Source organism: Asparagus officinalis, chromosome 1, assembly GCF_001876935.1.
Source record: "Asparagus officinalis chromosome 1, Aspof.V1, whole genome shotgun sequence".
Classification (NCBI taxonomy): Eukaryota; Viridiplantae; Streptophyta; class Magnoliopsida; order Asparagales; family Asparagaceae; genus Asparagus; species Asparagus officinalis.
In genome coordinates this window covers 61158901-61175421 of record NC_033794.1, presented here as the reverse complement: position 1 = coordinate 61175421, position 16521 = coordinate 61158901, and the positions used below count along the sequence as shown (strand labels likewise).

Genomic DNA, 16521 nt, shown 5'->3' with positions numbered 1-16521 from the left:
CAAGGATATCGAGAGAAGTGGTTGGGAGAAATGTGGTCAATTCCAAGAGGAGTGACGTCGGTAGTAAATCCTAGGGAGAGGTGGTAAATCCGAGCACTTGAGGAATGTGACACATGAGAGGCCAACACTTAGAGGGTGTATTGTGTGATTGCATTTGTGAGAGTTGTGAAAGTTTTCGGTGAGCTAGAAAACTGATTGTGTAAACGTTTTTGGTGAACATTAAAAACCAGTTATGATAGTGGAGATTCTCCTCGAGATTGAGGAGCGGAGACGTAGGTCGAGGGTGACCGAACTCCGTGATCATATTGTGTGTTTGAGTTTGCCTTGGCATATTATTTGTGCTCATCGTTTATTACATTCTATATCGCCATTGTCTCATGTTTATATCGCCCTTGTTTTAATTACATATCATTGCATATAATTTGTTAAATATCATACTTGCTAGGATATAATTATTAATAAATTTTAAATTGGCATTAATATCTGATTAGATTAGCAAATACTCTATTCACTCTCCCCTCGCTAGGGTAATTTCATGTTGAGTGTTTATATGTTTTATCCACAAAGATAAAAAAAAGTATGCTTTGAATAAAACAAATAAACATCAATTGTATCATTTTTGACAAGATAACTAGAAAGGCGAGCATGCCAAGATCTTGGAGTTTGTTTTAACCTATATAAAACTTTTTGAACCCGGTAAATATGATTTGAAAACAAAGGATCAATAAATCCGAGGGGGGGGNGGGGGGGGGGGGGGGGGGGTTGCTCAATATAAACCTCTTCATATATATAAAACCATTTAGAAATGTGTTTTTAATATGAATTTGCAATAGTTTAAATTTTTTAGAAACTAGCAAATGCCAAAAGCATACAAATTTTATTCTAATCTTGCAACAGGTGCAAAGGTTTTGTCAATAGGTATCCTGGGCATCCAATCTAGCTTTTCATGAAAGTTAAAAATAAAAATCATAATATGTCATGAAAACAAGAGATATGTCCAAAAATAAGTTTGATTACTATATTTAATCAAAACCAACCAATCTAGCTTTTCACTAAAATGCTATTTTATTTCATTTAAGTAAAATTTTAATCAATATATATTTTCAAAAAAAATTGCAAACACATTTTGCCAAAATATAACGAAAGCAGAAATGCTAAAGACTTTTTTTTAAAATTAAACAAATTTCGGCACCCAAACACTCTTGGTGCCAAAGAGTTTAGAGATATGACCCCTACCAATATAGTCTACTATTCTTGGGTTATGATCCTATTTGGGTGCATTTAGTGTACGTGTCCGGTTATAGCAAAAATCATGCAAATGACCCACTCTATTGCAATAAGTACAATGGAATGGATGCACTTATTTTTGTTGACCATTAAATTGTGCACGGGAAACATTTGCAAATAAAGGTGGTCTCTTTGAAGCATTTTGTAAATTTGAAACTTTTCTCAAATCAAAACAAAATTTTATCAAATGGTCAAATCTAGCACAAACTTTACATTTAAACACATCAACATGCTTGTGATGAGCAATGGGTGCATGTATGTGTGTATGTGGTGAAGAAACTTTATGAGATGCACAAGGAAAAATAATATCGGTTTTAGTAGGTTTTTGTGCATCATAGCAAAATTTTATAAGATGGCCTTTACGACCGTAAATAGAGCATTTGTAAACTTTGCTATACATGTGCTCATAGTGAATGAGTGGTTTTGAAGCATTTGCACGTGACTTAGCACACAAGTCCATAAGTTTCTTATTATTATCAATGCATGTAGTTAAAGTTGAATCTAAATAAGATATACGGTTTTTCACATCATTCAACTCATTATTTGGCACAATAGCATTGGCAATAGAAGTGGAAAGAGCATGATCGTTTTTGAATGAATTTAATTTAATTTTTATAGCTTCTACTTCTAACATGACATCGATCTTTTCACGAGATAAGCTAGCAATTTTTAATGTCGAAGCATCATGATCTAATTTTAATTTTTTATTGTTATCTTTAAGGATCATATTTTCTTTAGCAATGATATCAAATTTAGATGCTAGCAAATCATGATCGAATTTTAATTCAACATGCTTGCTTTTTTAATTTACAAATTTAAGATGCAATTTGTTGTAGGCATTAATTAATCTTTTATAAGCACATGCGAGTTCATCTATAGATAATTCATTTTCGTATTCGGATTCGCATACCTCACTAGGCAATCGCCTAGTGGTCGTGTGCATGATGATGCTCCAATCTCACTTGAATCGAAATCCACCAGAATCCGTTAGATTTCCTTCAAGTTATCGATGTGCTTCTATATGTTTTCACAATGTATAAGCACTATTAAAAGAAGCAAGTTTATTAGAAATAGATGGATCAAAAGCTTTGAGCAGAGGTTCTAACAATAACTTATTCATAATAAATATCTTCTTATCATCTTTGCTCCATTTGGATTTCTCCAACATGGGCACAACAGAGGCAAAATCAATTACTTCCCATAAATCAATGTGTTTAGATCTAACAAATAGTTTAAATCTAAACATCCATTGAGTATAAGGGAAATCATTGAATGAAGGAGCAACATCTATATCATAGCCTAAACTAGGTGCACCGTGTATATCCATGATGATGATGCAAGCAAGAAAAAAATCACAAAACTAGATTATCAAAATGTAATAGCGAGGATCTTTGACTCTAGGCGATTAAGCCACGAATCAAGAGCACCAAGCTCTGATACCAAATAAAAGTACCCTAGAGGGGGGTGAATAGGGTAATTGCTAATCTAATCTGATTTCGATGCCAAACTAAAACTTATAACGTAATATCCTAGCAATATGATATACAATAAGTTTATGCAATGATAAACAAGAGACAATAGGCGATAAACAATGAGATAATAGGTGATATAAAAAAATGCACAAGATGCAAAGAAGAATAGTACGCCAAAGTCAAACGCAAACACAAAATATGATCATGGAGTTCGATCAACCCTTGACCTACGTCTCTGCTCCTCACCTCGAGAAGATTTTCACTATATCTTAAAAATCTACACAAACGATTTTCGAAGATCACTGATAACTTTTACAATGCACACGCTATCAATCACACAAGCTACACTCCTCTAAATGTTGGACTACCTATGTTAGCTTCCTCAAGTGTTTGGATTTACAACCTCTCCCTAGACTTTAACCTACTACTCTTAGAATTAACCCTGGTCTCTCTTAACCACTCCTCTAAATGTTCTTGTGTATTACAATGTGTTTAACAATAAGTTCAAGTAAAGAATTTGTTGTCCAAGACAAATGAGAACGAAATGTAAAGCTCTCTCAATGAAAACACTCTCACAAACCGATTATACTAAATGTGAATATTTAAGCTCAAGTGGTTGTGTGTATAAACAATGAGTAAAAACAAAATCAAACTCAAATCAATCTAGCATAAATATATGAGAATCAAAATATTAATTAGCTAGAGGATGAGTTTAGAAAAACTTCTCCAAAACAAAGAGAGTAAGAGATATGACGATGAACGCCTCAAGAACAAAATTAAGATTATTCTCTTTGTAAAACTCTTATCACATAAACAAACACGCTTGTTGGCTGAGATGAGGTTAGTCATGATGACGACCCTCGTCATGTTTTTGGCGAGGTTCGACCCTACTTTATTTCTTGGCATTTTTTAGTGCCTACACGGACCTTGTTGTTGTAGTACCGAGCGATTCATTGCTGATTAGTGACCTAGATCTGGAGCGTTCTCTCGGGTTTCATCTAGGAGATCGAGCCTGACCCGAAGTCCTTTTGAGTTTAAGTCCTCGTCAAAGTGTCATAGTCAGATGGTCGGCATGCCTACTTTGACTGGAGTAACCGCCTTAACGTTGTAAGCTAGCTTGAACGGAGTCCCCTCGGTTGAATTCTTATAGGTTGTGCGGTATGACCAGAGGATACCAGGCAACTATTCAACCTAGTTCCCCTACCGTTGTGTCCACCTTCTTCTTTAATGCTTGAAGGATGCACTTATTGGCAACCTCTGTAAGTTTGTTGAATTTAGGGTGGGCGACTGAGGAGAACTTGAGGCGAGTGTTGTACTCCTCATAAAAATTTCGAAAGCCATCGCTGTCGAATTGAGTGATGTTGTCAGTCATAAAGGATATGGGCACACCAAAGTAGTAGATGATGGACTTCCATACAAAATTTGTGACATTAATTTCACCAATCTTGGCCAGGGGTTCAACTTCAATCCATTTGGTGAAGTAGTCGATCGACACAATGAGAAACTTTCTCTGTCCTGATGCTATGGGGAGAGGACCCAGCAAATCCTGCCCCCATGGAGAAAATGGTATACGACTCAGGATGAAAGTTAGTTCGGTCGCTGTTGCTCATGGGATGGATGAGTAGAACTGTCATTTTTTACACTGAGATGAGTCGCCTTAACTCAGCTAAAATAGTGGACCAGTAGTACCCTTGGTGTATGACTTTCTACATGAGAGTTCGGACCCTAGGATGGTTTCTATAGGTGCCCTCATGGATCTCCCTAAGAACATAACTAGCCTTTGGTGGCCAAAGGCACCGTAGATAGGGTCCTACGCTACTTTTCGAGTATGCCATCCTATAGAGCTGTCCATCAATCATGAGGTAGTGACAGGAATTCCTCTGAATACGCCTAGTTTCAGTAGGATCTTCAGGCAAGGTGCCCTATGTTAAGTAGAGGGTAATGGGATCCAGCCAACAGGGCATCACAAGTGCTTCTGTCTGCATGACGTTCTCCGACAGCTTAGAAATGCTGGGTTGCTCGAGAGTGTTGGTGTAAACGGGCCCTGAGCTAATCCTTAAGCTCATCAACTCGAGCTTGGAAAGGGCATCTGCCGGGGTGTTGAGAGCGCGGGGGACTTGGGCCATCTTAAAATCCTAGAAACTCGTTAATAGTTACTTAGCAGCTTTGAGGTATAAGGTCATCCTTGGGTCTTTAGCCGCATATCGTCCATTCACCTGATGCGCAACCAACTGTGAGTCAACCAATATGTAGAGGTGTTCTGCCTTTAGTGCTTGCGCCCCTCGAAGGCCAGCTAGAAGAGCCTTATATTCGACTTTATTATTTGAGGCCAAGAAGTCAAAAGAGATGGAGTGCTCATGCATCAACCCGTCAGGACTACGCAGGACCACTCCTGCTCCATTGTCGGCTTCTTCGAAGGACTCATCCACCTTCAACAACCATCATGAGGCGAATTCAGGTGAATCATGTTTCAGAGTGTGACGGATCTGTGGGGTAGATGCTTGGACTGTTGGTGACACTGGAGGTTCTTAGCGAGTCGACTGTGAGGGAGTGGTTGGCTCGTCGCTTGACGAGGGCGACTCAATCAGAAAGTCGACCAATGCTTGAGCTTTGATTGTCATCCTGGGCTCGAACTGTACATCATGCTCACTGAGTTCGATTGCCCATGAGACCATTCTCCCAGAGACTGTGGGGATGCCTAGTGCTTTCTTCAGAGGTACACTTGTCTGCATAATTATGGAATGGGCCTGAAAGTAAGTGCGGAGTCTCCTCACAGTGGTGATGAGGGTGAAGGCAGCCTTTTCTATAAGGGGGTAGTTGAGCTCGTCCGGTTTTAAAATTTGGCTCACGTAGTACACGGGCTTCTGGACGTTCTCTTCTTCTTGAACGAGGACGGAGCTGACGGCCTCGGAGGAGATGGCCATATAAAGATACAAAGTCTCTCCTCCTATGGGCTAGCTCAACAATCACTTGGTACTCAAGTAGGTCTTAAGATCCTGAAAAGCCACACTGCATTCAGCCGTCTAAGTCATGCTCTCCTTCAAGTTCTTGCTTCCCTCAAAGTTTTGAAGAATGGGAGGCTCCTCTTAGCAGATTTGGAGATGAATCGACCTAGCGCCGCTATCTTCCCGTTCAGCTTCTGGATGTCCTTCAAAGTGCGTAGCTCGGGCAGTCGCTCTATGGCGTCTATCTTCTCGGAGTTGATCTTTATGCCTCTCTGGGTGATTATGAACCCTAGGAACATTCCTGATTGCACCCCAAAGGCACACTTGGTGGGATTGAGCTTCATGCGGTAGCGTCAGAGGGTGGTGAAGGTCTTTACCAGATCTGATATGTAGGCCGAGGCTTGTTTCCACATAAGCCTCCAGATTATGGCCGATTTGGTGCTTTAAGACATTATTGACAAGTCTCTGGTATAGGGCTCCTACGTTCTTCAATCCGAATGACATCATCTTGTAACAATAGGTCCCCAAGTCGGCGATAAAAGGAGGTCTTCTGAGCTGTTTCTTCAAGCTGAGCTTGAGTAACGTAGCTCTGGTGTAGTCCTATAGGGTGAGACTGGTCAGCCCTATCCTCAGAACCAACCATGTTTTCTCAAAAAGGAATGAATGCCCCACAATGGGCGCCAAAATGTTGATGTTAAGTAATCAAACAATCAAATAAATTGGTTAAGATGGATTAGGGGGCTGCTCATTTCTCCAAATATCTCGTTTTGAGTTTAATATCTTCCAGCCTGCACAAATAGCAACTCGTGAGAGGACGAGGCTTAGTTCCCTCATTGTACCTACAATGATCAAGTCAGCTGGTGAACTTGAGTAGGAAAATGAACTACGAGAGTTCTTTAGTGTAGTACAGCATAATCTACTGATATTGCTAGAAAAAGAATCCTTGGAAAAAGATCCTCTTTATGTTGAGAATAGTACCTCTATTTGTAGTGGTGCTGAAAGGATAGAACCATCACTTCGGCTGAGCACAGGAAAGTGGTAAGAAGGTATGAGCTGGCGGCTGCGTCAGTTACACGTGCCTGTCGGCGAGTGGAGGAGAGATCACCTCAGCATTAAATGAGAAGTGATCGGAGGCATGACGGTACTGACGTGGTCCGATGAGTCATGAAGACTATCAGGGCTAGAGATATGATGCGTCTACAAAACATTAAATGTGATACTGACGTGCTGTTGCAGGAGAGGCTCGAGACTCTACAAAACATTAAATGTGATACTGACGTGCTGTTGCAGGAGAGGCTCGAGACTGAAGTCGTCCTTTAGCTTGGCCGAGGAGTAACACCTTTCGAGTCGACCTCACGAGGCGTCGCATAACTGGTCGAGTAGGCTCGTGCAAAGTCGTCTTCGACAAGATGACCGACAAGTACCGTCATTCGAGTCGACTTAAGGAAATATCGACTCGGCGGGTTGCTAAGTTGAGATTCTTGGTGGTTTTGACCGTCAATCTGACTTAAGCGGTGCATGTAGGGGGACACCTGTCCATTGCTAACAAAGGGCCGTACTTTGGTGACCGAAAACACCATAACAGGACCTAATAATAATTTTAATGATTTGAGGGCCTAATTTTAAAATATTAAAGATAAAGCGATTATTATTGAAATAATCCAAAAGAGGCTTTTGATAGATTTTTCAAGGGCATTTTCTGTAAAAACCACCTCTAACATATGACCACTCTATAAAACCATCTTTAAATTTTAAATTATATATAAACCATATTGTTTAAAGTATTTTTCTCTGCAATCAACCGCGTAAACTTACTTTTAAGTCATTTTTTTTCCGATTTTATATATTAACCAGTTGTTAAATAACAAATATATTTGAGTGGTGACCCTTAATGCAGGCTTGGTGGGATCAATTACAGTGAATTTTAACTAAGGAGTGAGCCAACGTAGTAGATTGCAATAAAAAATATTTTAAACATAGTTTACATATAAGGGGCTGTTTGTTTGCCTAAAAAAAGAGGGAAACAAAAGAAATGGAAAACTATTTCTAAGAAAAAATTATTTTGAGAATGTTTGGTTGGCTAAAAAAAGAAGGAAATCAAAGAGATGATATGATGTTAGTTGTCACATTGTTATTGGATGATGTGAGTGATTTGTTAAGAAAACTTGTTTTGATTTTGTTTGGTTGGCGAAAAAAAAGAAAATGAATTATAAAAACATATTTCCTGTAATAGGTTGTTTACTTTTATTTGGTTCATTCTTAAAAATAAGAAAATATATGAGATGAGATGAGTTGTCATTATATTATTGAATGATGTGACCCACACTTAAGGAAATCGTTTTCCTATCTTTTTGGGAGGAAATATGTGGAAATGAAATGTTAATGAGAAGAGATGAGTTGTCACCATCTTATATGATGATGTGAGTGATTTGAAATGATGAGATGAGATGAGTTGAGTGATGTTGTGGATAAAAATAATATTTTATTAGATATGATGGATGAGTTGTTTGATGAAAATAATATTTTATTAAATATTGTGGGTGAGTTTTATGGATGAAAATGGATGAAATTGTATTTTTTGAGATTTTTACCTTTTCATTTCCATTTCTTGGTTTTTAGAAAATCAACCAAACAGAACCAAACAGACCCTAAAGTGAGATACAGAAAGAAAGTATTTTAAAGATGGTTTCTAAGGGGGGGTTATTCATTGGTGTAATTTGGGGGATAATGGGATAATTTTTGGAACATCACTTTTTGGTGTTATTCATTGGGGTAATTAGAATTGGAGTCAACTTTATGGTGTTATTGGTTTGTGGGGTAATTGGGAGACAAATACTCCACTTTTCCCTAAATTACATCAACTATATAAAGATCCCCTCCACCCCTTCCTCATAATTACTCCAAATTTACCCCATCCTCCATATTGGAACAATGTTGTTCCACTTTGAAGACAATTGGGATAATTTTAAATATTTTTGTATTACTTAACTAATACATGCTAATTATATTATAAATATATGATATGATATATAAAATATAACATATATTAATATTTTAATAACATAATTTAATAACATATATTAATAATAATATGTAATATATTATTATATAATATTAATTAGTAATTATAGTATAACGTATTTATTATATAATATATTAAATTAAATAATATATTATTAAAGTATTATATTAAATATATTATTCATATATTATATTAATTATTATATAATGTAGCATACTAATATAATGTTAATTAGTAATTATTGTATAACATATTATATTTTTGTATAAATAAAATAATGTATTATATTAAATATTATATTATTAAAATATTATATTAAATATATTGATATTATATTATATTAATTATTATATAGTATAGCATGCTAATATAATATAATACAATATAGCATACTAATATAATGTTAATTAGTAATTATTGTATAACATATTATATTTTTGTATAAATAAAATAATATATTATATTAAATATTATATTATTAAAATATTATATTAAATATATTGATCTTATATTATATTAATTATTATATAGTATAGCATGCTAATATAATATAATACAATACAATATAATAATTAATAATAATAATTTGTAAGTATAGTACAATATATTATATTTTAATATAAAGTAAAATAATATTTATATTATAATAATATACTAAATATTATACTAAACCAATTGGATAAGTTAATTTAAAAGTAATTAATAGATAAAATTATATTTTAATAAGATACCACATCATCAATTATCCCACATGAATTGTCAAATTAAATGCTAAAATTATCCCATTATCCTATTTTATTCCACTTTACCCCACTTAAAATATCCAAGGGGTAAAATTGTTTCCATTGAAAAAAACCATTTCTGGTGTAACCCGACCCAAATTAACGGGTCGGAAGTTACCATCCAAACCCAAAACCCGCGTCCCCTCCATCTCTCTCTCACCCAAAACCTCCGTCTCTCTGCATAATCCTCAAAACCCCTAAAATCAAATTAGGGTTCATGAAATCGCACTAGGGAAAAAAAATCAAGCAGACAATCAATGGTGGATCTCTTCAAAGATCACATTTTTGCAGGCCACGCAGTCGCCGCCTCTGCCTCCATCGCTGTCTCCTCTTCTCTCATTCATCCCATCGACACCCTCAAGACTCTCCTTCAAGTAGATTTGCTCTTTATTTCAGTGATTCTTTGGTTGTTTAACTTTTTTTTGTTAATTTTCTTGATTTTTAAAATTTATGAATAGGTTGGTGCGGGGGCTTCTCAGCAATTGAGCTTTCCTCAAGTGGTAGATCGAGTTTCATATGCATCTGGGCTTAGAGGTTAAATTGAACATGAAATTGCGATTTTTATTCACTTTGATGTTTACTTGCAATTGAGGAACAAGTGCATAAAGATAATGGAGCTAAAAAGTATTAGAAACTGCAATTCTTTGTTGCAAGATGACGATTCGGTGTTTTTAGTTACATTTATGATGGTTCAGAATCCAAAAAAAAAGAAAAGAAAAAGGATGAAATGTAATATAAAAGGGTTAGAGAAGAGAGAACAAGCTTATTGTCATAATCAAAATCTCTCTCTATAGGAGAAGATGTTCTATGAGAATATCTTCCTTATTTATGGATGAGTTCCATTTTCTTTTACGAAAGCATCTTCACTATTTGCAGCTGAGATTTCCACAAGAATCTTTCTTAATAATCGAAAGCAGTCTCCTGTAAACTTTGGAAACGAATGAACTCTTTATACGAAATCTTTGTCAATCTTTTTTATATTTTTGTGGCTTTTTGTTGGATGTAGAAATTCCACCCTTATATTTCCCGTTACATACGTCTCTCTTGTCAGGCACTTCACTGTCTACTAGGGTGTGAGCTTATTCTACTAAACTAATGATGTGATTTTGAATGGCAATAGGTTTTTTTGGGTGCTATTTGTCAACATCAAACATCAGAAACCACAATTTTATGCCATGAGATTGAATATAGCTGCTATTATAACACCAACACTCAGGGTATATGCAGTATGATTTCATTTTCATATTTTTCTTTTCCCTTGACCATGGACATCCAACTGCAAATAACCCTCCGTTCCCATTGGTCTTAATTTTCTAATATTTAACTTGTGTATCTAATTGTCCATTTTACTAAGGTAAGAGCATTGATAAGTATGCATATCATTTTGACTTCTCTATCAAGTTCCATATCCATTTATCTCAATGGGTGCCTCATAAATGATCTTTACTTATGTCAATTTGTTTAGGTCTATACAGTGGGCTTCCTTGGTTAGCACTCGGTAGCATTTCAGGGCTGGGCACTCGCTTTGGAGTATATGAAATTCTAACAGCTTTCTATAAAGGTATGCTTCGATGTATTGCAGTCCTTCATATCTAACAAATTGGTCTTAGGATCTAGAAGCCCAGTGGCTCTACAAACTGTCCATCCTCATGGTTAAAGTTCAAACTTAAAGCATATTATAAACATATTATAAACATATTAGTATATTTATATTTATATGCTGCAAGATGTGAAAGGCTAGGTATCTTTGTGAAGCATTATAGACCAACTTAAAGGCCATGCTGCTCAACATGTAAGAAATGAAAGTGGCGTTTATTTGTTATTTATTTATTTAGGAAATTATAAATGGCAAGAGATGCCTCCTCAATTAACAGAATGGAATCAATATCATTTATAATGATGAGGAACTTCAAATAAAGATCTTATGTTAAATTTCATACCATTAATGCAGAGCACATATGAGAAATGCCAAGTCACAGAAAAGATAGATTAATTGTTGAAATTAAATAAAATAATTAATAATTCAATCCAAAATCCGACTTCTAATAATTAGTGTAGTTTTAGCAGGTATCTGATAAATGTATTTTTTTGGCCCATGTTTCTATTGACATTTTTGTCGGAATGAGTTAGTTGATATATGCTAAGCAACGTTGTTCTTCTACAGTTTTTTAGAAGTGATATAATATTTGCAGCATTTAAGCTTTCTCTTGGAAGGATAAGCTGAAATTGGTTGCAGTTTGCTCTGTGCTATTATCTTTTCCTTTCACTAGAAAGAGAAAGCAATTGTGCCCAACACATCACGGGTTGTCTATTTTAATTTGACAGATGGAAGAGAAGATAACTATGTCTATGTATCTGAGGCCCTTTTAGCGGGCATAGCTGCTGGAGGTGCAGAGTCTGTTATGTGCACCCCATTTGAACTTCTTAAACTCCGGAAACAAGTAGCCAGTGCTTCTGGTTATAAAGCTATTAGCTCAGTTAAGGTCATGCAGGACTCTACAACGTTGATCTCAAAACTACTACCTTGTTATACTCCTGATATGAGGGCATGGAACAACACTGTTGGTATTCTTTCCAACGTCTTCCCCAAGCATGTTGACATTGTTGGCGCACTCAAACAGTACCCGTGGATGTTGACTGGTTCTGGAAGACCACCACTTGCATCTGAAGTTGCACGGCCTCGAGATATTATATCCTTGGAAGGTTGGAATTCTTTATGGAAAGGTCTTCGGCCAGGAATAGCTCGAGATTGTGTTTTTGGCGGTATTTTCTTTTCAACATGGCAATTCTTGCACATAGCAATGCTTAATTGGAAGGCCATTGACATAAATCCTCCACCCAGGTTTTTGCTCTCCCCTCAGTTCCTTGTGATATTAAGTAGTGAGCATTATGTGGAAGATTCAACTATATCATGTGATCAGATTGTGATTCTAACATATCTCACTATCAGTCTATCACAAGTTTTTTAACCTTTTAATTTTTTTATTCTTATTTGGGTTAAATCTTTTGCTCCACTATTGATATGCCTAATGATAAAAGACAGCACGTTTTTGAGAATGGATCCATCAGCATAGATTTATGGAAGCATTACTGGTTCTTTTAGTAAATCCGTATTTATGATGCTTCTAACAATAAAAGAGAGATATATTTATTAGATCTATCTGCCTGGGTCTATTAGAGCTTCTGCAAACATGAATGTTAACCCTGATAAGAGTGAGTGGTGAAAAGTAAACTGATTAGGTAGTTGCGGGCATCTAAGTCATGGTAATATAAGAATACCAATATGTCAGAAATTTTGTTTTCTACTTTGCCTATTGTTGCTTAGAAGAACTATAATAATATTCTGATATATGCAGAGTTTTGAAATATTAACAGGAGTAAATTGGTTTGCTTACCCTTTTCGTCAAGGTCTATCCCCTTAGGTTCTTTAAGTTCTGGCTTCCAAGTATATTTGTTTGTGTTGTCGATCTTGTTTTAAGAAATTAGCGAAATTAAGAGTATATTTTCCTGAAATACCTACATGCATTGTTTTAAATATCCCCGACATGGCCCGATCTATCCCCCGATATATCCTTTTACAGGGCTTGTCGCAATCGATATGGTCTTTAAATATCCTTTACCGCTTTTTGGCTATTTTGAGTGATAAATCCCTGATATGGCCGATATATTAGCCGATATGTGGACCAATATATCTTTTTATATAGCTTGTTGCAAAATTATATACCGTGTTTGGAATTTTTGGGCGAGATATCAAGATTTCCCCATTATATCAAATGACATTTTGCCCTAAAAAAAGCAGATCGAATGTTGCAACGTTGTTTTGCACTTTTGTTTGTTTTAGAAGGTTGATTAGTGATCCTAAACATATATTATTCATATTTTGTATGCTTAAATTTTATTACATATGTTGAGATTACATTTTAATGCATTATACTATGTATGCAAATATTCATTATGGCATTCCGATATTTACCACATATCCCCGATATTTCCCCGATATCCGCAATCCGATATGAATTTTGGCCATTCGATATTTCCCCGATATCCGATACTTAAAACCTTGCCTACATGCAGTTGTTGCTTTTCTCAATGCTTGATGAATGGTTCCAGAAAAATATTACAATCCATAAGGTTGCTCATTCATGGAATAAGTAATATAGAAGTTCCACAGAATATGACCAGTGATGCATTCAGCATAAGGGTTTATGATTAACATTAGTGGCTGGAATTTGATTGACATAACTGAAGGTAAGTATAAATGAAGAGAGGAAAGTCAATGGAGAGGGAGAAATAGTCCTTATTGAACTTAATTGTTAAAGAAGGGAAAAAATGGTCCAGTTAGCCATACTTGAACCAAAGTTCTTGGGTAAATTTTCCTTGGAGTCTAGTTCTAGATTTTCAAATTACAACCAATGAGAATTGGATTCAGTACTTCTTGTTTACCCTAAGAAAGGAAGAAAAGTTCAACTTCCTTTTGTATTGTGAAGCACATCTGATGCCATTATCTTTTAGACTTTTACTATGTTTTTCAGGTCAATCAATGAAGTTGACCCTATATCTCCTTTAGCTTCTAGTCTTGCTGCTGGGTTTTCTGGAACAATGGCTGCTGCTGCTTCTCACACCTTTGACACTGCTAAAACAAGGTCCCAGTGTATTGTTACGCCTAAGGTATTTTCGGCTGCTTTTTATTGTTCCTAAAATTCTGATCTATGTATGTCCTGGAAGCAATACTGCCACCTTCCACTGGCTGAATGAGATCAAAATGGATTTTTTTTTGAACTAGAGATGAATAGAATTCAATTCAACAAAAAAGTAGTGTAGTGGAGCATCTAGTTGAAAATTCATTGACAGAATGGAATGCCAGCAAAACAAATAATCGGTGAGTTGCAATTGATTGATTTTCTTGTTTTCAAAATCTTGCTCTGAATAAGGTACAGATAATCAGTGAGCGAATGGAAAAAGTTAATGATAGTTTTCTCTAATGAAAAACCATTCACCGTGGTCTTGTGCAAGACCTCCAGAAGTTCATTGTAGTTTTGTGAAATTTACTCTTTTAGTTATTAGCTTTGCCTGTTAAACCTGCTTGTTTTCTTTAAACTTAATTAAATGTGTGGGTGATGCCTCATTTTCATGTCTTCTCATTTATTGGTACCAGTATATAGCTATGGAAAGAAAGCTGCTGAAATGGAGTGCACCAGGAATTTGGATAGAGAGAGTTGCAGGAATGTCTCCTGCTGATAGAAACATCATGTTTCGTGGCATTTGGCTAAGGATGGCGCGAAGTGGCATCGCATCTTTTTCAATTGTTGGAAGCTACTTATTAGCTCTTGATCGTCTATTTTAATGATAATCTGGCTAATACTTGAAGCACCTGGAAAACAAGCAAAAAGTAATCCAAAATAGTTACAGTTGGTAACACTAATAGCCACCATTTCTCCTCTTCCTCAACGCTGGATGCCCATATTATTTGCTTCAGGCCTACAGGCCAGTACAGGTTCGGACTTGGACGCAATTCTGTTAAAAGTTGGAAATGGCATTGGCTTTTTTGTCGGGTTCTAATGAAGCTGAGTTGATTCTCATTGCCATTTTGTTCTTGGTGAATAAGGCCTCCCTAAGGGGACGCAGATCCTGTAAAGGAGAGTAATTTACATAAATTTTGACAGTCCAATATGAAGATGTGAAATTAATCCCTGGTCTGTGTTTTATGTATGAATTGTCTTTTTTTGCTTTATTTCATTATGTAGATGGTCTTTGCTTTGCAAATACTTGCTTTGCAAATACACTATCACGTATCTTTTTTTGGAACATTAACAATTTTTATCTTTGTATTTCCCAAGTGTGAGACTGATATTAGTCTTGATTTTTATTTATCTTTGTCAGGTTGGGTTAATATTGTTATAAGTACTTATCTTGCTTGTGCCGAATCTTTTATGCTTACTAGTATTAACCCAGTCCGATGGACGGAATAGTGCTCTTTGTTAATGCATATTATACGCCCATTGTGTGTCGCTTGCGCCGTTTTGTTTAATGAAACTTAAGTTTTATGTATTGATGTTTTATTTTCTTTTAAAACTCCCTTGTTCAGAATACATACATTATCTTGCATCTATTATATAGTATTGGTAGAAATATGTATTTACATACACTCACTTTGCTATTTTGTTTAGGTGTGTTTGGTTTAAATGAAAGTGGAAGAAAGGAAAAGAAAGACATTTTTCATTGTTTGGTTTGAAAGAAAAATAAAAAGAAAATGAAAACGGGAGAAAATAAGAAGGAAAGTAGGTTGAATTTTCTCCTGACCATTTCCTTGCCGAAACCCGGCGAAAATAGCAGGAAATTTTATCAGGGAAGAAGAAGATATAGGAGGTGAGGAGGGCGAGATCTCGAGGAGGGCCACGCATTATTTTCGCGTGGGGCCCGCAAGATTAAATGGGCATGCATCAAGCTTTATGTAGGCAATTAGGGGGTGTTTGGTTCAATTTTTATAAATTATAGAAAATGTTTTTTACCTAAAATATGATTTTCTTGTATTTCTTAAAAAAATTAAAGGATAAGTTTTGAGAAGTCAAAAAGTAATAATTTTCTTGTTTTTTTACTATGTTTGTTTGGTTCAAAACAAGAAAATGACCCATAACTTTATAGAAAATAGCTAGGTTTCCTATAATTTGTAGAAATTGAACCAAACGCCCCCTAAATTTATAGAAAAATGTTAATGTGGTGTTAGATTTCTGGGTGATTTTCTTCCATTTTGAGAGGAAATTGATTTCTATAAATTTTGGTAATTTTTTATACTTTACAGAATATATTTTTGTAAATTTTTTTGAACCAAACACGGTTTACGGAAATCTACATAAAATTTTTAATTACAGAATTGCCATTGTCAGACATTTTTGGAAAACTTTTCTATAAAATTGTGCAACCAAACACCCCATTAATCACTATTCCATGTGCGCACACATGAAAGTTTTCTTCCGCCATCTTTCTATTAGCTCATCTATATTTTTAGTTATTAC

General features: G+C 35.6%; 1 protein-coding gene across 2 annotated transcripts; it reads left to right on the top strand.

Moving 5' to 3' along the window:
* On the top strand, window positions 5798–15398 carry LOC109824986 (mitochondrial carrier protein MTM1). 2 transcript variants are annotated; one of them, XM_020391647.1, is made up of 6 exons: window positions 5798–5803; window positions 9967–10042; window positions 10974–11069; window positions 11834–12350; window positions 14041–14176; window positions 14664–15398. In XM_020391647.1, the coding sequence occupies exons 4-6, from the start codon at window positions 11911–11913 to the stop codon at window positions 14850–14852; spliced, it is 765 nt and encodes a 254-aa protein (XP_020247236.1). In that variant the 5' UTR covers window positions 5798–5803; window positions 9967–10042; window positions 10974–11069; window positions 11834–11910; the 3' UTR covers window positions 14853–15398. The 2 variants fall into 2 exon arrangements, with proteins under 2 accessions (XP_020247236.1, XP_020247228.1); XM_020391639.1 differs by lacking the exon at window positions 5798–5803 and adding an exon at window positions 9641–9882.